The 26712-nt window shown below is 41.2% G+C and overlaps 1 protein-coding gene across 1 annotated transcript in view; it reads left to right on the top strand.

Moving 5' to 3' along the window:
• Positions 1 to 26712, top strand: part of faf1 (Fas (TNFRSF6) associated factor 1) — a 58876-nt gene that overhangs the window by 20783 nt on the left and 11381 nt on the right. Inside the window, exons 8-17 of the mRNA XM_068707302.1 lie at positions 1418 to 1504; positions 9250 to 9345; positions 9472 to 9595; positions 9700 to 9763; positions 9878 to 9959; positions 15677 to 15831; positions 20605 to 20741; positions 20842 to 20930; positions 25172 to 25252; positions 25976 to 26053. Of these exons, the coding sequence (XP_068563403.1) occupies positions 1418 to 1504; positions 9250 to 9345; positions 9472 to 9595; positions 9700 to 9763; positions 9878 to 9959; positions 15677 to 15831; positions 20605 to 20741; positions 20842 to 20930; positions 25172 to 25252; positions 25976 to 26053 (993 nt within the window). The remainder of the gene's footprint in view (positions 1 to 1417; positions 1505 to 9249; positions 9346 to 9471; positions 9596 to 9699; positions 9764 to 9877; positions 9960 to 15676; positions 15832 to 20604; positions 20742 to 20841; positions 20931 to 25171; positions 25253 to 25975; positions 26054 to 26712) is intronic.

The raw sequence follows: 26712 nt of genomic DNA, 5'->3' as shown, positions 1-26712 counted from the left end.
TCTGACTGCAGCCTCTTCATTACTAGTGTTTATGCCTCTCCTTTCCTCCCTTTTCCCCTCTATTCATCGGCTGGCCAGCCGGTCAGTCAAATCCCTGTAGTCCGGCTGGTCAAACATAGATATTACACTCTGTAATAACACTGGCCACCCGCTCTGACCCCAGTCTGCTATCCTGGCCATAGCTTCTCTTCATAAGGATGGGCCCCGAGCAGTGTGGTGTGGGATTTACGACAGAAAGACAAAGGATGGACTGTGCCACTCAATTATTATTGTTCTTTTATTTGTTTCTTAGCTTGTTTGTACTGCAGATTGCTTTACTAGGCCAGGTCCAGCACAAATACAATATGATTTCTTTGAGAGATGTATGCCATCAATAGAACATTTACTGTTGCCTTGAAAAAGGGATGAAATCAGATTTAAATGTAGTAATTTCTGCAAGCAGCAGACCCCCACACAAGTGCATATACAGATGCAAAGTAGTAATATTAGAGTATTGAGGTCTGCCCCCGCAGTCTTCTTAGCTCAGTGTTGTGCAGCTGCTTTCCTGCTTTGCCTGACATTGGCTTTGACTTTGTGTTTGTAGCGTATTTAAGTTTCCACCTCTATGACCAGCAGCCTTGCATATGCCCAAGGATCCATCTCTCTGCAGTGCTTTTTACAAAGACAGGATTTGACCCATGTGTAGAGGGGTCTTTGCTCCACAATTGACAGTTTTCTCAGCATCAGTGTCCAGCCCCGCGGGCCCGAGGGGCAGAATTCTGCTGAACAAATGCACTAGAATCCACGGCCGCCAGCGCTCAGACGCCGACTGGGCTTTGATCACCTTCGGCCGGCGCACATCAGGCTGGCGTTGGGGCTTTAAACCAACAACCCACTGGACGGTGTGATGCGGCGCTCGGTGGGACAGGCGCTGCTGGCTGCTAACTGTTTAAAAGCACGGAATGTTATTAAGTGATGCAGATACAGCGTCTGCGCATGAATGGGAAAAGAGAAATACTGTTCATTTCAGAGCGTGGGGCTGTTGTTGCTGGGCATTAGCTGTGGCATCTAAGGAATGCTGATAACACTGGCTGGTTTTTTTTGTTTTTTTTCCCTCTTTCTTTTTGACTCATCTCTTTCTTCATTCTCTGCCTCCATCCTGCTTTTTCGTCTTGCTGCTGAATAGAGGATACTTTGATGTATCCCTGTCTATAATTTATAATATATATTTACCTTTAAATTAGAGTGGAATTAGTTTCCACCTCCAGTTTGAATATTACTTAATAATGAGAGGATGGCAAAGAGTAAATATAAAAAGTCTTCATGGACATTAATAGCTGTCTGTAATGTTTTTGTATTTTTTCTTTTTGCATCAGTAGCATTGTTTTTTGTGCTTTGAATATACATTATTAATTGTATCTTCCCTTTATGTTTGCAGGTGAAGAGGAACATTTCTGACTTGACCAACATCCCAGTCCGACATCAACAGTGGGACGGGTGGCCCGCGTCAGCGTCTGATGACTCTGTAAGAAGCACAGGCACACACAAACACATCCAAAATGTAACAATTGTTACTCAGACTTACTTTAACAGATCGATAGAAATCTCCATGTTGTCCTCACTGATTCTTCGATCCAAAGACGGCTTTCTCAACTATATTAAAGCCCATGGTTCACAGATGACTGATTTACATTATTTTGATAGTAATAGTGGAAACTGTTCCGCGCTTCGTAAGCAATCCCGAAACCATCTGTCAGAAGCATGAGAGTAAGATGTTGAAGCTAATTAAGATGTCAAAGACGGTTCCCGTCCTGTGTCCTCTATATGTGGACATTAAAGCTCACATCATTGAGTCCCACTGACCTCTCCTGTCCCAGGGTCGCTCTTCCCAGCCATTCACCCTGCTCACAGTCAAGCTGATCAGAAGCAGCCCTCATACAGAACCTTGAGGAACCTCTGACCCCTTTTGTCTCACCCCTTCTTTGACAGCCTATGTGTTCCCATGCTAATTGTATGGAATGGTTTATCATGCTACATTGAGGAGCTGTTGTGCACACATTCTTGTGTTAACCCCTAGCTAACGTTTTCCTTTTAGATCTATATGATTATTGGAGTGTTTGTTTTTTTGTGTTATCATATGTGTCGTATGCCAGAACTGGCTCTACTGTAGCGACGTAACCACAGATGTTCTATTAATTTCTGGTAGCGCACTTGAACGATAACGGCACCTGTTTTTACGACTAGTAAAGATAGGTAAGGTAACTAGATAAGTAAAGTAAAGCTTTTAAGATTAACAGTGAAAGCAAATACATTACACGGTGAATGTGACTAAAAGGGCAAAGGACAAAATGTTATGCAGGAAATCGTTTGCTTTATTTCATTCCATTACAGCTAAGAGCAGTATAGCCGGTAACCACCAAACAACCATACCGCTGTGATGCAGATTTATTATTGTTAGCATTATATTTGTCAGCTAATGACTGACCTCAGAGTTGCGCTCGTGTATTATGGCACCAAATGACGGACCTTTTCCTGTTTGTTCCACAACATGCAGCAGTAGATTCAACTACGAATTTGTGATGTGAAAACAGACAGGAATGGGAACAATTCGTCAACATGTTTTCAGCGATTAATTGCTTTTTGGAATAAAAAAAAGAAAAGAAAAAAAATGTTTCCCTTACCTGAATACCTCTGGACTTATTTTTATCATATTTTTTAGGATGGTGATTAATGGAAACATTATTACATCACTAAAATAATTTGCAACTGTGAGGAAATAGTATTTGAATAGTTGCATGCATAGATGCATGAATTGAATAGTATAAAATAATAGTCAGGAATCACTATTTCAAAAAACTATTGTATGTTTTGCCAAATTAAAAAAACAATATTTGTTTTTAGACATTTATTAAATAAATATTGTTCATTTTTAAGTGGAGTTAAAGCATTTGTGTGCATTTAATTTTGCAAGAATATGTGACCTAATCATTAAAACCAGCAATGCACACAAGATTGTGAATTTCATCACCGAGTAAGCCCTACCAATCTCAATGTAATCTTCAAATAAGTCAGGATAAAGTAAAATAATTTTATTTTTTACCTTTGGTATTTTTGTGATCTGGGATCTTGTTATCAGTGAACCTCTGCTCGGGCCCCTAGGTAGCCGTGGATATGATTGCCAGGGATCATGAATAGATTGCAGCTCATTGTGGCATCACAGGCCCGGTTGGCACCTGGCTAACACACATCTGCAGCGTCTGTTTCTTGGACGAGGAGATATTAAAAAGCACAGAGACAGAAGTGTAATAATGGCCTCTGCTCTAGCCACAGCCCTCTTATTGAAACCTCGGAAGGTATTAACAGAGAAAGCCCAGAGCTTGGCTGGGCGGGTAGGGAGCCAGTGTTAGTGTCTAGCTCATTAGCCCAGTCTCATCTCCCGGGGTTTAGGCCAATAAATATGGCAGCCAGAGGCCCCAGATTACGTTTAACGCTTCACATTAGCCCACTTTCAGCAGAATCGATTACTACTTAACTATGCTTTACCTTTTTAAGTCTGTGAAACAACTGTGTGTTCCTGCTTACATTTACGTTTTTGTGTGTGCATATTTGTATTTGTGTGTTTGCAAATGTGCCTGTTTTAGTAGACACTGCATCTTTGGCTGGATGTCAAACCTTAATGCTTTTTAGAAACCAACTGAACTGTGTCTGTAGCATCAACATTTGAAAAGTTCAGATGAAAATAGCCATTGAATGTTTTCCTTTCCTTATTGCAGTTTTTATATTGTACTGTATTTTATTAAGTAAAGTTCATGGCATTGGTGCCGTATTTAAGAATTTGCTGACGTTAGGTTTCAATATTTATCTATTTATTTCTTTGCAGATAATTTGTGTTTGAGACTTTTAGATTAATACTAACGTTTTGGTTTTACAGAAACTGCAACAATGTTCTAAAATGATACCTAGCACTGAATGTAACAATACCAGTGTAGTTGCCTCTAGCATGGATGCTGTAGCAGCTGAGTTGGTAGTCCCTTGTTGAATTATCAGATTTCTGCAGTTGCTGCATTAAATAGTCATAAGTGAAGAGAAGCAGGCACAGGAAGCATAAACATGTTCTTTATTATAGTTCATCTGATTGATCAACTAGTCCAGAGTATCTCTTTCTCAGTTCTTGTGTTCTAAGAAAGAGATATTTGAGTGGTGTCATTGTTTGTTTTTATGTATTGTTGGAGCGTAAGAAATTCACACCTTTCAGGGAAACTAGTGGTGTGTTACGTCACCCTCCCTGATACCGTCCGCTCAATGTGTTTCATTGTTTATTGTGCTCTGAATCATTATGGAGGGATGAAATTGGATCTGGATGGATAATGCTCAAGTAGCACTGGACAACAGATCAGTTCATTCAGTGCACTGTTATTGTATGTCATGTTAGACCACGGAAGTTGAACGTCAAAGGAAGTGGCACAAAGTGTAGTTGAAGCAGTAGCAACGTGAGTGACGCTCATTGCTAGCAGGCAGATTGTGTTGACCTGAAAGTCACATACAGGTTTAATATATTTTGTCAGTGTTTATGAAACAACACATCAACATTAACTGCAGCGATAATTGATTGATTTGCTTCATCAACTCCTACAATGCAACCCTCAAAAGTGGCTTCTAATGTGAAAACCTTTCTCCCGTTGAGCTATCATCAGTCATTGTTCCAATTTCAGGTGTGACAAAGCCAAAGCACACCTGACACATGACCGGCCGCAGTCGGCAAGTTCCATTTTTCTTAAATTGACTTTTTAGGTGCCATGATTCCACTGTTCCTCATAGATTCATTACAAGACAGTTTGTAGTATTTGCCATAGTAGCCAAGTAGAGGATCACACTGTCAGTCTCTTTTGTGTGTGTGTTTGTTTGAGCATTTCTTTTAATTGTCATCGGGTTTACTGCATCACAACAGTGTTGACAGTACTAGAAAAGCCCTCCGTTAGGAAAAAACAAAAAAAATCTTTGCTGTATTTCAAACTTTAGGGAATTAATTTGACTCCAAGTAGATTAAAACAAACACTTCAGCATTATTTGCGAATACCATGATCGAGCTCTGCCTTCAAATAGCCTCACGATTCTCGTGGCTTTCGCAAAGTTGTTCTGAAGATGATGACGACAGAAATTTTGGCAACAGTTGATGTTGAGAGGCCAACAGGACATTGACTTCCTGTGCTGTTTGAAATGTGTTGATTGAGCCTCTTCCCCGCTTCCTCCGGCTCCTTCTCTTCTTATATTTCTTCGCCAAAACAATATAGCACAGAGAGTTTCCAGACAGGCCTCCTCTCATTGGAGCTGTTTTGATTGGCAGTCTTTCCTCCACTCCTGTTGGAGTGATTGACAGCCAGTGGGACATCCTTATTACATCCCCCTCGTCTCTTCAACCTCCACCACCACCCACCCTTCCTTCCAGCCAGTAATTGCTGACATTTATGCAGTGTTTCATGGTGTTTGCTAATGTATTAATGCTGCGGAGCCTCGGAGGTACCTGGCCTTGTAGGCCAGCACCTCCCTCCATTTCCCAGCTGGCATTAATGGAATCCTCCTCTACCTGATAGGGGCCTATTAAACTGGGGATTTATTGAGGGGGGCCTCGTGGTTTCCATAGCAACTGGGCTCAGCAGTAAGCTCTGTCAGAGTCCCCCCCCTTGTGCGATTGGCTGCCTTCAGGTGACATTCAGTACCAAGTTAGTCTGTCAGTCTTATTGTCTATCTCTTCTAACTGTTCGTGTGCGTTCAGTGAAGCTCACGTTTCACAGAAAATCATTTATTTATGCCTACCTTAGCCTGCAGCTCTGTATTTGCATTTGTTTGCGTGTAGACATACATTACACACACTGAGGCATATCTTCTGCTAGCTCAATGGAGCCTGGAACAAGGAAGCCAGTAGGTGTTGAGGGTGAGGCACACCTGGCCTGTCTTCTTTTTTTCTTGGGGTTCTTCTCCCTATCAATGTTCTTGTATTCTTGTATTATTTTTTTCCTCATGTTCTCAGTACTTCCTCCTCTGTCCGTCTCCTTTGCCTTTGCTTCCTCCTCTCCCTCACTTTTGTTGCTGGTCTTCCCTCGGTCCATCAAAGAGAAAGTTGAGTGAGGTGGTACTGTGGTTGTGGTTGCCGTCAGTGCAGCTGTCAGTAGTAATTATCTCACACTCACAGCCAGACACCTAATCCAAACACTGCCTACACTAGAAAAGAAAAAAATGAAACAGAAAGAATGAAGGGAGAGAAAGAAGGGAAGAAAGGGTTGGAAGGGAAGAGGGAAAGGAGGGAGGGGGTAAGAGAGAGAAAAAATTCTTTCCCTGTATCGGCCCCTGAATGCTTAGAGCCTCAGTGCAAGTGTTAATTAAAAGAATCCAAAAAAGAGGAGCCAGTTCCTTTGTGTGGAGATGTGGGAGAGGGTCATTTGGGGGGGTTAACCTCATCCCCCCAACCCCCGTGCCCTGCGGCGCTTCAGCCTTGTTTCCACGTTTTACCACTGAGCCGCCAAGCTGCACTTGTGTACCTCAACATCAGGAGAAGCCACGGGGTCAAAGCGAGGAAGAGGATTGAGAGGCACTCAACTCATTTTTTCCCTTTTCACCTCCCCTCCTTGCATCCATGTCAGCCCAAACTCTCCAGGCTGTCTTTGACGGGGGAAGTGATCAACTTTATTTATACACTTATTAGGCCCTCAGACGAAAGCCTCTCATTGTGAGTAGTGGGGGTAAAGGGTTTACGGGGATCCTCTCGGCAGCCGCTGTTAAGATTCTCACGTTTGATTGCCACTCGATTGGGGAATCGGCAGAATAGACTTGGGGCCATGCCTTCACATCCTTAAGGCCCGTATATCTTTGTCCAGCTCAATATCTACAACTCTCTCTCTCTCAGTGCTAATTCAACCCTCAGGCCTGAGACCCATCATGTCTCAAATAGCCATAGCTTCTCTTTAAGTCATTGTTGTTTTGTTTTGTTCAACAAAAAGTATTGTTGAGTTACTTTACTTTTACTGTTGGAGGAGTAATGTTTTTGTTCCATTACTTTGTGATGTTCTCTGGAAAAATATGAATAACACGGTGATCTAATAAACGGGACCGGACTACTAAAGTACTTAGAGTTAAGTTACATGAGCAAAGACGAGGCAATTCAGTTAAGTGTTCTTCGTAGGTGTTCCAGGGATACTCAGCTGTCCTTGCTGTGTCAAGAGTACACTCGCTACTAATTGGTAATACACAAGAAATACAATCTTCTACTCTCTGTGTGTACACCTTTGTTACTCCTTCTGGGCTGACTGACTATTTGAAGCCTCATAGGAAAGGTTTTAATTCACTGAGAAACATGTTTTTCATATCTGTTATGCGTTTCACTGTTGGCTTTTCCCTTTAGCTGTGATGTCATTCCTTGTTTGTGTAGTTTCAACATTGCATGGCAGTCCAGCCACTGCTTTTTTTGAGCACTTTCCTTTGCTTAAGACAACATGGTGGAGGAACACTCATCAGGATATTATTCATTCTCGAACTGTCAGGGGAGAGACTGTGTTTCTCATATCTTCTCCTTGGTTACTGAGCTGCTGGGAATTACCTACACAGTGGTTAATATTGTAATCAGTATATCCCTAGTCAACTTTTTTTTATGGCTGCAACAAATTGTCAAATGGTTGTTCCTCTCCTTGGGATTAGGAAAGAGTTAATTATCTTAGTTCAGGAAAAAAGAATCTTTATGTAAACAATTAATATGATTTAAAATCCGAACGATGTGTATGAATAACCACCTAATCTAAGGGCCAAACAACATGGACGCAACCCAGGGGAGGCCGTTATTAATAACAGCCTCCGTCATGTTATATGTAATTTTATATCGCACAATAACAATCTATATTGTGATAGTATATATATTTTTTAAATAGTTTAAGAAACCGTTTATGGATACAAATATCTGACCGGGATGTCTGTTTGTAGTTAAACCAGTGAATTGAACACCTGACAAATGAAGGGGCTTCAACAATATGACTGAAAGTTATATAGATACTGTGATAGAAGTGTTGCCTCCATATTGCACAACACTAGTTGCACCTTGTCACGCATGTAGCTCAGCCACAACTGTCCAAATGTCTTTTGTGCAAATATGTTTGGTCTCTCGGCTGCGGCTAACTTACTCTCTTAACATTCAAAAGATAACATAGTGTGCAAAGATGGAAAATAATAGACTGGGTGGCACTTTGTCAGATGTGTTTGTTCTTATCAGTGCCAGGTACACAGCAGTAGTCACTAGTAAGTCCATGTTGCTGACAAGGTCTAGTGGTTACACTGTTCTCTCCTGCTATAGAAGCTGAGGCCAGCATGAGGAACCGCTCTATTTTAAAGAGAGACGCACTGAGAGAGAGAAACTCCCTGCGGTCTTGTGTAGCCCCTTTCAGACTCAATTGGCGTTGCATGTAATCGTCTCCTGATTCAACCATGTCCAGCTGCTCTTTGTGTGTCTTAGCACCCGACAATGGAGCAGATCACAGGACCTCTGCAGGGGACGAGCAGCTTCTCTGTCTCTTATCACACCCAGCCCTGTTGTGTTGAAGATCACTCTCCCAGAAAAGTATTTGCATCTGGGCTTTCTGCTCTAAACAATTAGTACGTCAGTGAATATATTGTTGCATTATTGTGACAAGTTTCACCACATTCATTCTATTAGTCATGGTTCGATTGTTACCAGTCCTCCTCTCAGTGGCCACTTGTTTGAAGTTGTATTTTGGTTCCACGTCGTTAAATGTTGGGAGTTACTCTTAAAATCTGGCACATGACTTTTTAAGAGCGAGTATCTTTAGTTTTGCACTTTGTCCTGCAACAGCCTTGCCTGTATTGTTGATGTCCCTTGGGGTCTTATCCAGGAGACACCAGCTGTAATGAGTCCCTGCTGAACGCTGACATTTACCGTCCTGGCTTTGGATTTGGGAGCTCATTAGTCAGGTGTTCTCTTACTGCAAACCACCATCACACTAACCGCTACTGCAGGTGTGCAGAAACCTCATCCAGCATCTCCCCTTATTAGGAAGATCTCATGATATTTGAGATTGTAGTACTGTAATGTACTACTTGAGAGTCAGTTGTGATGTTTTTCTTTTTTTCTGTCTTTGGTGAGGAGTAGAAATGACCATCACTCACTCAGCCTGATGAACACATAGGACTCAACTGAACTTGTTATCACTTCTGGTCTAAGATCGGGCCTTGCTTTGTTAGTCACTCTTTCATTATGTTCCCTGTCTGCAGATGACGCTAGCTGTCTCTGGGATCAGCTATCCTTGCCATCACCTCAGTGTTTGCCGAAGGTCCTCACCAGCCAATTCCCAGGAACCCACAGAAGAGGTATAAACACACACTCTTTCCTGTGGTTTGCTTTCTCCTCTGGCATAAAACATGGTATCAAAATGCTTCTGTCTATCACTTCTGTTGAAATGAAACCGTAAATTAACAAATTGTTTGTGTTTACAGTGTGCAGATGTCCATATGGTCAGCGACAGTGAGGGGGATGATTTTGAGGATGCATCAGAGTTTGGAGTGGACGATTCAGAGATGTTTGGAATGGGTTCTTCTACCTGTCGGAAATCACCTATGAGTAAGTACAGTGCAGCAGCTTGATTTCAGCTCCAGGTATTGTGTTAAATGCCAGGGACATGCATCTCAAAGCTTGACCATGAAATCATTTTTGTCCCCTCACAGTGCCAGAGAATAGTGAGAACGAAGCTGATGCCTTACTGCACTTTACTGCCGAATTTTCTTCAAGGTGAGCTAACTGTCAGGTGCTTCTCGTTTATGATTAGAAGGAATTTTAAATCAAAGAAGGCTGGCATGTGACGAAGTGTGTGTGTACTGTTTGTCTGTTCTGCGTGTCCTTTAGGTATGGAGAGACCCACCCAATGTTCTTCATTGGGTCTTTGGAGGCGGCGTCTCAAGAGGCCTTCTATGGCAAAGCCAGAGATGTAAGTAAGCTGATTGACTGTTTGGTGCCTCATAGGAAGGTTTTTCATTCATCAAGAAACTATAATGTGTAACAAAATCCTATTGTTCGTCTCCCCTTTTATATTTCAAACTCTTTATTTTTACTTTGTAAGATACGAGGCACTGATGCTACCAATGTTGGTTTGTCCTTTAGCACTGATGTCATCTCTTCTTGGTGTAGACCAGCCCTGATGCTTTTTTTTTTTTTTTTTTTTTTTAAGTGTTAAGACAACACAGAGGAGGCCTGAGCAGGGTATTATTCATTCATTCATCTATCAAGGGAGATCCTACATTACTGAGCTGGTGGGAATTTATGACCATTTAATTTAAGTAAATGCCTAGTCTGCAGTCCAGGTTTCACTGAGTTGTAGATTAAACTTTCTTAGTGTGTAGAGTGTATTAGTCATGCTATGTAAACACACACAATGTAAAGATGGAATATGATAGAGAATGGGGTACATTGTCAGGGATGTTGGTTCTTATCAGTACTCACCAGTCTATGTTGCTGACGAGGTCTGGTGGTGGTTGCACCAGAAACATACTGCAGTTCAGTGGTCAGTCAAACATGTGCAAGCACACGCATTGCAGGAAGAATACCCTGTCGCATTGTAGCAATGTGCTACCTAGATTGTTAAACATTGAGATGGAAAACTTGAGAAAACTTGAGAAAACTTTATTCAACTTTTTGATATGAAAATATTGCATTGTAGTAAACGTTTAGCCAGGATAAAACTCTTCATATTCAAATCAGGTCATATTCGGCGCAATGCCAATTAGCAGTATTTCTAAAAGAAGTCATGAGTCATTGATTGCATGACTCACAGAACTCAGAGAGCGAGTGAAAGAGTCTGAAAAATCATAACGGCATATGCCAACCACAAACTGAACGGAAAAAGAGGAACAAGACAAATTTAACCATCAGGCATATCGTTGACATTAACTTCAAAACTGCTACTTTTCATGCTGCCTTAAATTACCTTTATTTGCCGTGTGTTGGCAATAATACTGTATTTACGTCAAAGTCCTTCTTCACACAGTGTTTACTGTTATTTGTCTAGCCCCTGTGTCATGCTGTGTGGGGAAGGCTTTATAGCCACATTGATATAATTTCGTCAAAACCCTCATCAAATTTTCACCCTGACAGCTGAGGCTTTATTTTTAGCTGTCCACTTTCCCCGCTTGTTTTTTTGGCTTTTGTCCTTTTAAGGATGCTTGTATCAACTGACAGCTTGTGTGGATTACAGCCTTATTAGACTGTGAGGACACAGCAAGATGTTAGGGGGGTTCAGATCACCAGGCACACGGAGAGGGAGGGAGGGTGGAATAGATGATAGCGGGGGCCACAAAACGGAGAACGTGGTCTGAAGGGAGAGGATGGTACAAACAGTGAAAGTCAGAGAAACAAAGTGAGGGAGAGCACAGAGAAGAATAAAGGCATGAGAGATTGTAGGATAAGGATAGGTGATGGAGAGTGTGAAACACACAGAGAAATAAAAAGCCTAAAGAGAAGCTTGGCTTCTTGCCTGCTTCCCAGCTGATCTCCTCTCCTAAGCCAGCACAATATGGCCGATGTCTCCCTGGTGCTCACACACTCTGTAATGTACCACTGTGCTCTACACAGCGCATGGGGCGAAATAGTATTCATTTTCACTGTATTTTGTTTTATTCTGGGTGAGCTTGACTTAGTCTGCCAACTGTGCTGTGGTTAGAATGGCTTTAGGAAAGCTGGATATGTGCAAAGAATTTAGCATGAAAACAGAAGCTATTTGATCTGTTCTGTGTTTGTCCTGTTTTGTCACAAGCGTCCTAGACAACAGGCCAAAACATGCTGCTTTTGACGGTTTCATTACATAGTAGCATATGTGCGCGACTACACGGCCCTTTCTTCCATCTACCCAGCCATCCCATCCTTTGCTCTTCGCTTCCATTTGAAAAGGAATCTAGTTTTTGTGTCCTCCATCGAAGGAAAAAAAGCCTTCTTCATTAAGGGGATATTGGAATGGGGCAGATTTGACTGAAGGGGGACTGCTCAGTGGGTTTATAAACAGAGGAATCAGTCTCACTCTCTCAAAGCCTGGGAGAAGCTAATCACTAAGCAAAACACTACATTTGATGAAGTGTTTCTGAAGGTGTGTGTTGGGGGACTGTTGAGATAGACTCAATCCATCCTTAATGAAAATGCTTTGGGCTGCAGAGCTGAGCTGAGCTGAGCTGAACCCTCTTGGGGATCAGTGGTTAGTCACAGCGTACAGAGAGATGGGCCACCCATCACTAACCAAGATCCGCACTAAATCCCCATCAACGCAGTGGTTAATCACCCTAACCCCACTCTGCTCCGCTCTCCTGTCTGCCACACACAAAGACATCAAAATTCATAGCCTCGCCGGAGAGGGGAGTTCATGGATTTATCACCACCAAGTATCGGCTTAAAAACCCGGCAATAGCCTTGCATAGTCAAGAGGAAAGAGCACTGGTAAATCAGAATGGCACAGAGGTGTACATATATCTATCAGATCTAGGACTGTAAATCCCAAGCTCAGTCGTGGTTTATTGTTTTCACCTGAAATGATTACTCTCAATGCATGAATAGATGGATTAAGGGTTAAATCAATGTAGAGTGTGCAGGAAACTAAAGTATGAATATACTGTCTGTGGTTAGTTTAGTCACAGTTCAGTGTAGAAATCGGTGCCGTTTCTGTCATAACAGCGTAATGTGTTTTCAGCAGGGTGTGGAGAGCCTCCTGTGTGGTTGGTCATCGATCTGAATGTGTTTTCCCGCTGTGTGTTCAGGGTCATTAGATCAGTCATTTGAGCTATTCATTTTGAAGTGTTTGCTTTTCCAGACAGCCATCTGTAGGACAATCACTATCTGGACTTCTCTGTCCTTCCGTCCCTCTATACCTTTCTGTTTATGTCTGTATCTCACTCACTGGTCTCCTCTGAACCCGGTTAAACATGTAGTACCTGTGATTAAAAGCCTCTTTTTTGATGCGATACAAATATCCACAGTAGACGGGCCTTTGATTGAACTATAAGCTCTCGGTAAGGAAAAACTTGAGCCTCAGAGTTCCCACGAAGAGGCTTCCAATATAAAAATTATTTGAAAGTGTATGGCATGTACAGTGTAGTATATAGAGCGATATGAGACAAGATATCATCTGGGGTTTTATATTAATATTGGCTTTACCTTAAACTCGGCGTGCTCTCCACAGCTGGCACACGGTTAGAATGACACTTGCCAGTGGGTAGGGGGATTAGTTTGGTTGCATTGTGGGCTTTTTAGCAATAAGTAGTGTTGTGCTATAGGAGCTGTTTTTTTTTCGCTTGATGCTCAAATAAAAAGCCAAAAGAAAATAATATGGAGTAATTTCAGACGCAGCCTATAATACAGCAAGCCTACATGAAAAATGTAATCTTCAATTAGCATCAGAAGGCCCTGTTGTTTAGGTGGCATCATTTGATCAGCAGTGGACAGAAAGGATATTTTGGGAAATATTATAGAAAGATGAATCTATTATTCCTCTATGGCTGTGGATAATACCTGATTATGATTGGTTCTAGGGGAGTATCATCCCAGTTTAAAGTTAATACGGAAAGATTATGACTTATCCTAATTGTTGAAAAGTGATTTCTCATTATAATTAACTATAATACAACTTCATTAACTGTTGTTATAAGTGTTTAAGTAAGCTCCGTCCAATTAATTATTAATTAGAATTAAGTGTCGTGATGCTTGGACCAGAAGTTACTTAAATCAAAGAACAGGAATGATTTGTAGCAAAAAGATATTGGTCAATTTAAGCATCAATGTTTCGAACTAAATTCTGACTTATAGCAATTTTTTGGAACTGTTAAAGAAGCCAACTCGATGCACTTTACGGTTGACTCTGTATTGTTCCACTTGGCTTCCCTGTGGTGTTAAATTCACGGGGATACAGCCAAAACCCAGGATGGTAGCTACAGTACCGTGCAGTAGATAGTATATCTGTTCTCTCCAGAGGCCTCATTTAGAGGGACACCATAGTACAACACCAAATATTCCATCAAATGAGGTTTTGTTTCACTAAAAAAATATCGTCATTGTACATCTGGATGAAAAATTATGTATTTTCTATTAAATGTGGCAATGGCTAAAACTATCAATCTACCTACAGCGGTAGGGGAACATTGATTATGAAGTCAGAAGCTCAAGCTGACTCAATGTGTACATTGTTTATGGCGTGACATCTTTAGTCTCCGTCTCACACACACACACACACACACACACACACACACACACACACACACACACACACAAAGCAAGCTGAGATTTAGGTGAGCAGGTGTGAGGAAGGGCTATGGGGTCACTATCTAGCTCAGGTTGGACCTAGTAATTTAGCTGAACGGAGGGATTTGCTCCTCCCTGCTCAGACAGGCAATACAAAAGATCTGACTTGAAAGCGGAGAGGGAACAGAGGGGTATGGACAGTTTAACTAAGATGAAGGAGTTCAGTTGGCGAAAATGCCCACTTTGATTAGTCTTTACACTTGCTCTAATTGAGCATGCATGTGTGTGAGTGTGAGTCCTTCACTTTGTGGGTGCCACACAGTAAAGTTTGTGCATCTGCGCATGTGTGTTAGGACGTCTGTGTTTGAGCGTGTATCAGGTTTTTTTTTTTTTCATCTTGTAAGACTCTCCCTCCCCTCGCACTCATTCCTCTCTCAAGACTGAATTTGCTTGTCTTCTCAGCATGAGTGTTTAATCTTTTCAGGCCGTTGAATCGGCCCAATGAATGAGTCCCCAGCTCCTTCTCTCTAGGAGCCCTGGAGATTATTCTAAAGCACTAATCGTTGAGCAAACACAGCAGTGCTCTCCCATTCCTATTCTACACAGGCCACAGTATAGCACAACTTCTCCTTTCACTTCCCTTCACGTTTTACGCCCTGTGTAGATTTTTTTGCTTTTTGGCGTACGTAGCCTAGATTACTGCTCCTGAGAAACAGACCTTTTGACTCCCCCTCCGCAGCCATGGTTAAAAATGAACTCAGCGGAGACTGAGAGAGTTTTTCTTATTTGTTCGTATATAGCAAGAGAAGTGACATGTAATTTAGAGAGCATTATTTCCAACATTGTCCCCTGGAACCTTTTATGTTTGTGGGTGTGTTTGTTTTTTAATTAGATTGTCAGTAGGGAGAATCTGCCAGGCTTATATGATGGTGTCAATATCCTTGGATTTGGAGCTTCGTCAATATTGTCTGGCCCTGACGCTACTAACCTGAACAGGCTGCTGGCATTTGGTGTAAAATAAATAGAGTGATTTGTCTGTTTTGTTTTTTCCATATCTTCTTTCGAGAGTTTTATTTACACCGCTCTCCATTTGATTTTGTGTGGTATTTGCTGTTTTGCCAGTTGTGGCCTTGCTGTGGTCTGCAGAAGTCATGCTGGCTCTGCACCCAGCGGTCCCTCGTGTCACTTTATGGTCATGTAATGTGGAAATGTCTCGGCAGTGATGAGACACCCACTTGTGGCTGTCAGATCTCACACTACAGAGCAGCACAGATCTGCGAGCCATAGATTTTTTTCAGAATTTATCATTTCAAATCTGTTTCACTTCAGCAAAAATGTCCGTAGAGAATCAGTTGTACATTTTTGCTCACATCTTTTCTTTTATTACCTCAAACTATATTTTCCTCTCTTCTGTTCTTCTCCTCTCCACAGAGAAAGCTGCTGGCCATCTACCTCCACAATGATGACAGTGTCCTCAGCAACGTCTTCTGCTCCCAAATGATGTGCGCTGACTCCATTGTCTCCTACCTGAGCCAGAACTTCATCACATGGGCCTGGGATGTCACTAAAGAAGCTAACAAAGCCAGGTATCACAGTTTGATTATTTTCTTGCTGGTCACAGAGCTGCAGGATTTATCAGTTACGCATGTTGTTCAGTTCCCTTATCTCTTGTGTATCTCGCTGGCTTTACTCAATTTTTCAGTGGTGATATGAATAAAGACACAAGTTCAATTCATTCTTTTGTTTACTAAATGTATGATATGACTTCATTTATTCTTAAAAAATAATTATTTCTCACCCTAAACGCATTAAACCATATTGCTTAGAATTTGTTTCGACCAAAATGAAAATACACTCTATTCATTTTATTTGGGACACCTACATGGGGTGGACACAAAAATAGGGACACCTGTACAATAAACTATAAGTAAGTACAATAGTTTGGCCTTAAAATACTACTTTTGTGACACTTATTAGCTTTAACTTTTGTTGCCAGACAAGTGAAATGGATTTCATTTTACAAATATTTTACAGCTGCAATTTGTTGTGCTGTACATTGGATTGCATTGTAGTGTCACATATTCCTGTTATTGTGTCAGCCCCTGTTGCTAAATCTCTTGAACCAGATAGTTTTAAAGGTCTTTACACACCGGGGCTGTTTCTTGTAGTGCAATTAATTTGCACATTAATATATTTTTTTGTCATGAGTACTTTCACATAAAACGTGAATACCACGCTGCATCAAAGCGCCGTCATTTTTTTCCAGAACAAAGTCGATTTTCTGAGCTAATTGATTACCCATATCTCAAATTGCAATATCACATGGATTCTGTTTTAAAGCCAGTGGTATTTATTCTACTCTATTCCCTGGTGTCTGAGTCTCATCATGAATCTAGTGAGAAAATGGTTTTGAATGAATCAAAAATGATGACCAAAAACTGTAAGACCCAGGTTGTTTAAAGAATTGAATTGCCCTTTCACTATTTAGTTCTCTGGACCCCTCCGAGATCCTGGCATCGGAATCATGTTTAGTATTGCAATCTCCAACTGTAAAGTTAAAGAAGAGCGATGATGGAGCCTCTAAGCCCTGACTGCATGTTTAATCCTTATGTTTTATTTATGTGTGACTTACTGTCTGGAGGACAGGACTGTTTGCATACTGAGTTGTAGCTGATAAAGAGGGATATTGAATGCATTTCAGTAGGAGAGGAGCTTGATTGTGTGGAGAGGGCTCTGCAAACTGCCAGAATACCGTGTTAAGGAAGCTGTTACTATCTTGTTCTAGTATCATTGTTTTAGATACTTCTATCAGAGGAGGTTAATGTAGCTTTAATTACTGCCCCACCCCGTCACTTACAGTTATATAGTTATTAACATTTTAAGCCTACAAAAGACTGAAGATGAGATCTGTGTTTTGTCATGTCAGTGTGAACAGCGGGCTTTTAGAAAATGATCTAAAATGTCAGTGTGGATGGAACCTCATTTGACACATAAACAGCGTTTTCAAATCGATTTGCGTTTGTGTGGACCTCTCCTTAATTGCTGGCATTCAACTCTCACTCCATTGCTCACACCCTGCATCTCCGTCCTCTCATTCTCTCCTCTGCTTCATTCTGTTTTTGAAGCTCGGAGATTGCATGCTAACAAAAGACGTTGTGTTTGCATGGTGAGGCCCCTGATTGGGCAATCTTTACTAAGCTGTCTGAATGGAGGGTCAGTGGGAGACGAAGGACTCCCTCGGTGTCCAAACATCTCTATCTCTCCATTTACGTCCTTTGGTGCAGCTTCAGCAGTGTGTGTGTGTGTGTGTGTGTGTGTGTGTGTGTGTGTGTGTTGGTAGCTGGCAGGTCTGTGCGACACCTGTTTATTACACGGGCCCTGCTACTATTTTTATCTGCATGGTAAATTTAATAGAAATTTGATAATGAATTTAGTCTGCGATGTGTGATAGACAATCAGATCCCCTGTTGGTTCAAGTGTTGAGCTGTGGGGAGCTGGAGGTGAAGGTGGACCTGCTGAGGGTATGATTGGTTTTGCTCGTTACCCTCGTGTTTCTGCTACATCTTTTCCTTCCTGATCTTTCCATCTCTCTTTATTTCCCTTCTCTTTATCCCACTACCTCAACCCTCTCCCGCTCCCCAGAACCTCCAGAGTTAAGCCTGCCCTCTGGTAGCAGCCATTTAAGAAAGACTCGCCCTGACCTCACCCCTCCATTATTTCTTTTAAGGAAATGTCCCTCCTTCCTTCATTCCACTCTCCTTTCTCTCCCATTGGCCGCCTTTGCTTTTTGCCCCAGCTGAGCCTTTTTATTGCACATTAAAAGGCAGGCAACATCTGGAGCTTTTCATCACACACAGCTAGTCACAGCTTTGCTGCTAACGCATGCATGCACATGTGCTCACACACACACACTCGCACACACTTCCCTGTATTCTCACGCTCTCTGGTTGATCCAAAGTGACTGGTGATTGGCATCAATCACACAGGCTGTTAGAAAGGTATCCCGATTGTGTGCGAGTGTGAGTTTAACCTGCTGATATTGGAATGTGCCCGTTGCTGCGCTCTCTCTATTCTCACAGGCCTCCCAGTTAAATGATTAATTATGCATAAATGCAGTTCTGCTGATTGGATGCTAGTGTAATTGTCACCCATGGGAAATGAATCTGATATATCATACAGGAGCTGTATTGTCATTGCACATGGTAAATATTGAAACTATAAGTAGATAAACACACTTAAAGTAGATCTTTTTATCAGTGTGGTTCATGCGTCCTCAAATCTATTACACATTTAATTCCATGCTCACATATCTGTATAAGGCGCACCTCTAAATTGGAAACTGAAGTGACTTTATTGTCTTGCTATTTCTTTTGTAGAGATTGGGACAGTCAACCACATACAATGACCTGCCACAGTAATATGACAGAGTACAATGACTCAAAAACCCAGGTGTTCATGTTATTGTTAATGACCTTTGTGTGTAAGTTGGTGTCTTAACCGCTAAGAGCACAAACCAACATGCAGACCTGTTGTGTACACTTGACTTCTCCTCTTGAAATCCTCCTCCCTGAAGACATAACTGGTTCGAGAGGGAGAACAAAATGTAATTTTCAAATCAAAACATGTCCACGTTTGCTCTGAAACAAAGTGTGATTGACACAGTGAGCAATCAGAGCATCCGGTTCCCAGACATTCTCCCATACAGGTGGCTGGCAAAAACATTCCCTGCAGTGCTACTGTACTAGCCTGACTCATCAGCTGCTCAGCGGAGCAAATGTCAGGTCTAACCAGTCCACTCGCATCTTCACGCACCACTTTAATGAGAAGAAATGCGATGTGACAGTCCAGGGAAACATTAACTATTTTAGCTGTCTGGCTGAACGGTGAGCGATGGAGATTGGATTGGTGACAAATTAGAAGCTGTCAATCACATTAACCATCGGAGCAGTTCGATGCATGTTCCGTGCAGGTGTTTCCTCTACATTTAGTTACCCCTGAAGGATTTTAAAGGCCGCATTCTTTACCATGTTATGTTATGGCTGGATGAGACCGTGCTGAACTGTTCACCTCGGTTTCTGCAGTAGCTTGACTTCCTCCTGCCCTCAGTGTTGTGTCCATACTTGTTCTATAGGTAGATTCACAAGTTCTTCATATGCTGGTTATAGCATTTCTGTCGTTATTCCAGTTGATACATGTAGTTTTTATGTTGTGATGATGGTTTTTTCACTGTGGTGGACTGACATCCTTAGTTTTGAGATAGAAACCAAAGCAGGTTGGCTTGTGTTTGATGGGAGATTTAAGATTGGGTTACCCTTCAAGTTAGTGTCCTTTGTTCCCTGGCCTTTCATTACAGGTTAGAGTTTCTCTCTCGGCTATTGTTATGGTCTGCCTGGGTCGAGGTCTGAACAGGGACAAATGTCAGGACAAAATGATCAGTTGGATTTAGGGTACCCAACTTTTTCATTGCAAGACGTGGGTCACTCAAAGTTCAACATTTTGAAAAGTGTTTGAGTCATATTCCTAAAATATCTCAAATTCAGTTCTGCTTTGAGTTCTGCGGTTGTATCTTTTCACTGATCTTCCATATTTCTATCATCCATATTTTCAGCCCGTATTGGTGCGATTATTACTTTCAAAAGCACCACAATGAACCCAAGTACTATATTTCACAGTTTGAGAAGTCTGCAAGTAGCTCCCTCTGCTTTGGCTTTATATTCTAATGAGTTACACCCCCCTCACCCCCTTAGACAGCATACCTCACATCTATCTTCTTCCTCTGACCCGCTGTCCCTCCATCCATTCCATTACTTCTCTATTTTACCAACCAGTTATTAAAGTAGATCTTATTAAAAGGCGGGAGAAAAAGCTAATCTATATTTGCATTCAGTCTATAGCCATTCATTAATATTATGACATTTACAGGGAGCTTGGCGGCGCCCCGGCTGCCTGCTACCCTTTTCCCTCTCTGAAATGTTAATTTAAAAAGTTCTGTCTTTGTAATGGAATAAGAAATCCTCTCTTGCCCTATCAATTCTGGGTGTCTGGTGAGGAATACTAATTCATCTACGGTTCCAATTGAGATAGCATGTCGGTCTGATGGAATAAGAAAATGCAGAATTGGTTTTAAAGTTCCTTCATGCCACGAGTTGTGTGTATTTCTACTGAGTATGCTCCTCCTTTTCCATACGTTGTAAAAATATTTGTTTGTACATGCATGTGTATTTTAAGTGTCTGCTTTATGGTCTATGTATTTTTCTTTAAATGACAGGTTCTGAAATATGTGTTCAATTCCAAGAAAAATGAATTTAATAGAATAAAAGGATTCATTTGAACTGGATTATTATTTCTTTGTCTTCCAGACTACTCACCATGTGTACGAGGCACTTTGGCAGTGTGGTGACACAGACTATACGGACATACAAGACAGACCAGTTCCCCCTGCTCCTTATAGTCATGGGCAAACGCACATCCAATGAAGTTCTAAATGTTATTCAAGGTAATTACAACTCTATTCACATGTTGATATCATCTACTGTGAATTTGTCTGTAATTTATGTGAGAACACAAAGACTAAGTTACACACCGTTAATTTCCAGGCAATACGACAGTGGACGAGCTGATGATGAGGTTAATGGGAGCAATGGAGATCTTCACAGCACAACAACAAGAGGACATCAAAGATGAGGTAAGACATTTGACTGCATTCCCTGGGGACCCTAAGAATACACTAGTATAAGAAACAACCATCATAATTTAATTACTTTCAAAACATTAGTAGTTACCTGAAGAAGAAAAAAACGCATTATTAATATTTTAGGAAAGTTACAGTTAATTTACATATTTTATTAAAGGAAAATAGACAAAGCACACGAGGAAATGTGTGACATGGGGTGATCGTGGCTAAGTGGAGAGCGGGGCCGCCTTTCAATCAGAGAGTTGGCGGTTCGATCCTGCTCCTCTAGTCTCATGTCAATGTGTCCTTGAGCAAGACACTTAACCCCAAAATTGCTCCCGTAGCTGCGTCTACGGTAGATAGATAGATACTGAATTGTAAGTCGCTTTGGATAAAAGCGTCTGCTAAATGACTGTAATGCAATGTAATGTGTGTCTGCTGCATCTGTGCCTGAGATGAGCGCCTGCCCCCCTGACAGTGTGTGGTACTAAAGCATTTTGTTTATCTATTCTATTTTATCTCGTAGCTGCAATTGGTAGCAGGTTTTGAATGATAGAATAAAGCACCTGTAAGATGTGATAGAAAGTATACCTGTGGGGTGTGCTTGGACCCCAGTTGGTAGAATGAGGGTTAAATGATCTTCAGGTTGGCTGTGGCTCAGTGAGTAGAGCGGGTCATTCTTTAAAGGAGGCGTTTCCCCGGCTCCTACTGTCCACATATCCAAGTGTCCTTGAGCGAGGCACTGAACCCTGGGCGCTTAACACCAACCACTGCTCCTAAAAATGCTTAGGATGAGTTTACTGCAGAGGTCTAATTTCATGTTTCTACCCATATGTATATGAAGACTAATAAAGTTCAAGGTTTAGGTTTAAGTTCATATTGGTGACTTCAGCGTCTCAGGTGTGTGTTTGTATTCCAGTAACAAATCAAACCATTTTTATCTTAATTTGCTCGATTTAGCCTATGACTATAGACACATTCAAAGGCCCTGGTGGCCACATTTGAGTCTTTTAAATTCTTCTTAAGAGATAAACCACAACATGATGAAACAGATCAGACTGCATTGTGAAACTGTGGCATTCTTGTAATGACAAGCAGAGAATACTCAACCTTTTTACCTCACTCCCCTTTAGTTCTAGCTTGATGTACCAACTACAGTCTTTGAATTGGTACGACCCAGGCTCACTGTGCTGCTCTGCGTCTGTCGACTACCACTTTTATTCCAATAGAAAGTGGACAAACACCATTGAGGGATACACTCCATACAGAAAAGTGAGGGAACAGTGGTGGGAGTCTTTTCATGTCATAAACAGGAATCTGGGACAGTATGACAAGGAGGTCCCCTCATTGTCAAATACTTTCACCTGACCCTCTTCACCATTTACTGATATGTTTACTCAGTGACATCAAACAAGAGAATGAATGACACTCTATGCGTGTTTGTCCAGACAGGTTTTCAGTCAACTGACTTCTAGAGTAATCCTCTCAAGCTCTATTTTGCTCTTTCATTTTTATTAACTTATAGTCCAACGTTTAGAAATTAGCAACAAAACAGAATATACAGTATCACTGCAGACTAACAAGTGTTTTTAATTAATTTTTTAAATAAGATGTACAGAAATTCATGTAGTTAAGATTTGTGATCATTGATAAGAGCCTGTTCTTCTATCTACATGTCACACATGTTTTGGTCTGAGTATTGTGTATCTCTTATTCCCACACTCCCCCGTCAGACTCTCACTAACGTTGTTGTGCCTCTTTTTTAACTACTGTATCTACGTATATGACAGATGTCACGCCATATTAACAGTTGAACAGTCAATCAACTAAACAGCCAACAATGCTAATGTGATAGTCATAGCATTTCAGTTATGGGAACAGTGGCTGTCACACACACGCACACACCCCTGAGGGTTAGACTTCTTTTTCTTATTGCTACAATGCTCTGGCCTCATTTTGGATTGTCACACATCAAAAAATTAACAATGACAAGAAGAGACAAGAGGTATTCAGAGTATGTCCATGTGTCAGATCAGATGGTGAATCATGATGTGTACTGTTGGTTCACACTTTGTATCGTTTTATTTTTTTCAGTATTAGTTACTTAGAGTACTGATACTAAAAGGATGCTTTTGTCAATACTATAATAATACTTATACTATAACATAAGCTAATGTTCTATAATGGTAAACCGCAAAGTAGTTGTATTTTATTACTGTGCTGTCATCACTTCTTTTATAATAATTGCAACAACTTGCTTGGTCATTGTACAAGAGTTTAGTAAAGCTGTTCTGAAAGGTATTATAGTGTGATAATTACCCAGGTGTGGCCTGTCAGAAGGAAACAGCTTGTGAAAATGTCAAAAAGACAGCGTAGAGAGTATAATTGATGATGAAAGCATAATGTTCCAGTGTGATTATTCGGGATTAGTACCAATAACCGCAGGATTTTAGTATATCCTGTATCTGACAGGACCTATCCCATCTCCAAGGAGAAGTCAGCCTTGACTCTGGACTAAACCCATCTTCACTGTAGCAGCTCTGAGGCATTGGTGAATTTCCCTCTCTCCCTTCCTTCTTTTCAGTTTTCCTCCTTTTTTTTCCACCTCACCTTTCCAAAGACAAACTCAGACACGAACACAGACATCCACCCAACTCAGACATTCCACTTTGACAGTGACTTTTGTGTCTGTCTGGAAATGGAGCAGCTGGACAGCCACATTGTGCCTTCAACCAACCTTTCTGACTTGCCAGTCATTCCTATGGTTGTCTGTGTTTTAGCTTAGTAGTTAGTAACAGACGACTCACTGCAGGTTTTGTGGTCGGCATCTGTCAGCGTCACAGGCTATTTTCAGCTCGGGTCATTTCACATGCATTTCATGTGATGATGAGCCAAAACTAACCAATGTTCAGAAATGGTCAAGAGCACCATACATGCATATCTTTTGATATTAGAGGAAACTGAAGCACCCTGGGGAAATATAACTCAAATATAAATATAACTCAGAGGAGCACGCAAAGTCCACAGAAAGGACCTGAGCGGAGGTTTATTCTGGACCGTATTGCTGTGAATTGTCAGTGAGCCACAGAGCCCCAGTGCTGTCCAAAAACAAATAATTACATAAACAATTTGCCCCAATTAAAGTAGCTCTATGCGACACAGGCAACAGCAAATAAGTGTTAAATTAAATTTATTGTGTGAGCAAACATTACATGTGTGACAGCTTGCATTTCTGACTTCTGGCCACTGAAATAGGAGTTTATTAGCACCACTATAAGACAGACCATGTGTAGCCAACATGACGAGTAGCCAATATAGATATATATATATATCTATATATATATATATATATATATAGATATATATATAGATATAGACATAGAAAAGCCTCCAAAGATAAGATCTTTACATCACATTGTTTTTGAGCAGATTCATGATAGGTTAATGTTTCACGTCAGGCTTCTCATGCGCATTAGGTCATTTTAGGCAGATGGTGCATTTGAAAACGCATTACAACGGTACAAAATGGGTATCAAACGTGATCTATTGTGTGCCTTGTTTGCGTGACTCGGGGCCAGTCTATTGAAGGTGGCCACTTTTGATGCTTTTGTCCCTCTCGGCCATTCTTTTACAGTTTCCTTTCAATGTCCGTCTATTATGCGGGCCAAAAGCACAAATGTATCCTTTGCATTTTCTGTTTGAATACAACAATACACACTGTCCTTTTGCTTAGCCACTGCTTAGCTGCACAGTAGCCCTCTGACCATCACAATAAGCTTCCTTTGCCATATCCGGGCTGGCACACAGCATGGGCCTTCAGAAAATGGAAAACTAATGGCCGTGCACTGTTAACACAATGGACACTCGCATTTAGTCCCAGTCTTTATAAAACACTTTGTAGCCACAGCAGGTAGAAAGAGAAGGGCCGCTTGTCCCCTTCCCTCTGTACAAACAGGAAGAGAGAGGCAAAGTGAATGAAAGAGAAAGGGACGGTGAAACTGAGATGAGGAAACATAAAAGGCTCAGGGTCTGGTAAATGACAGCACGGTCACAATGAATCCCCTCTGGTGCTACTCTTTCATACCTGGTGTTTGTACGTTACCACATTTGACATGCTGCATTTTCTTTTGCTTGGCTCTCTCTCTGGCTCCCACACCCTGCGCCTCTCCTTAGATGTTTTGTCCTTGTGTGTCCTTTTATTATGTTGTTAGTTAATGGGAAAAAACACTTTCTTTCTCCCCGTCTCTGCCCAGGACGAGCGTGAGGCAAGAGAAACGGTGAAGAGAGAACAGGACGAGGCCTACCGTGTGTCTTTAGAGGCTGACCGTAAAAAGGTATTTTGACAAATGAAACAAATTAGCTACTTGAATGAATGCACTCCGAGTTAGTTGTGGTATACTAGCCAGCTCATGTACGTCATGTTTTGTGATTACGAGCTGGCATGTATAGAATATTGTGTTGTAGTGGGACCCAGGAATAAAAGCTGCTGCTCCCCAACTAATGGGGAAATTAAATGTACAGATTCAATTAAAAAAAAGCATAAGCACCACTATACGATTTTACATTGACTTTGTTAAAAAGGCATCACCTCCATTTTCTTATTGTACAATTTTAGCTAATTTGTGTTGCTAATAAAAGTTAAATACCGTGGAGTTGCTGCTGTTTTCAGGCTTTAATGCTATTTAGCACAAAAGGTATATTAATGAAATACAATGAGCTAGGGCTGAAACTGTTACTCGTTTCATAGATTAATCACTTGATAGAAAATTATACGGCAAATGTCACAATAATTTAAATCCTATATCAAGTAAAACTCGTATAAGTAAAACACTCATTCCAGTTTTACAAATGCCTGGATTTTCTTACTTTTCTCAGATTTTGTGTCATGTCATTAGCTTTTACTAGATTTAGATAATTGAGTGTCTAAAAAGCTAAGTTACGTTGATATCTAAGTAGATATCTCTAACAATTACTCAGAGGAAACTTGACATCCAGTGGGAAACATAGTACCTGTTGTTGCGTCCAATTTAATCAATTCATTCTTTTTCTTTGTTCAGAGAGAAGCCCAAGAGAAGGAAGAGGCCGAGCAGGTTCGCCTGGAACGGATGAAAAAGGAGCAGGAGGATGAGAAGGAGGTGAGAAGAACAGCCATACGCACATCATACTCTCATTATGCAAATTACCTAAATTAATAACCCAGCTTGATCAGTGCAAGGCTGAACAAGGATATGTTTTGCCAGCATACAGTGATTAAGCCATTGTGCCGTTGTTGTTTTTTTTTTTTTTTTCTTGCTCTCACTTCACAATAATGAGTCAATTAGATTGTGGTTTTGGGTGAAGCCTGCCAGTCAGTGAAGCGTGTGTAGTGTGGGCGAACAGGCATAGAGCCATTTCAGAAGAATAAAATATTCTAATTACAGCGAGGCACGTCCCTGTTAATGTCACCTTACATGCACACAGTTATTGTTCTGTTTGACTGCTTTACATTGGTATAGCACACAGCCTCATATTGAAACCCAAGTGAACAAAAGACTGAGGCAATTCATGTACACAGGCTTGTGCACAAACACAACCTAAGCAAACACGCATATTCACTTGAAAACAATTATTGTATGTGAAGAGGGGGCAAACACACAGACACACACACACACACACACAGAGAGGCAGACACGCACACTGTCACGCATGCAGGAAAAACAATAATTGTCTGAGGATGGCACCAATGTTGTAATACAGTCTATAGTCATACAGTGTAGTCCCGCTAAATGTTGTTTACTCAACAGCAGAGCAGAGA

This window comes from Cebidichthys violaceus, unplaced genomic scaffold (assembly GCF_023349555.1).
Source record: "Cebidichthys violaceus isolate CVI_PGR_0920_01 unplaced genomic scaffold, fCebVio1.0.p SCAF_13, whole genome shotgun sequence".
NCBI classification, from domain to species: Eukaryota; Metazoa; Chordata; class Actinopteri; order Perciformes; family Stichaeidae; genus Cebidichthys; species Cebidichthys violaceus.
This window is presented reverse-complemented; position numbering and strand designations above follow the sequence as displayed.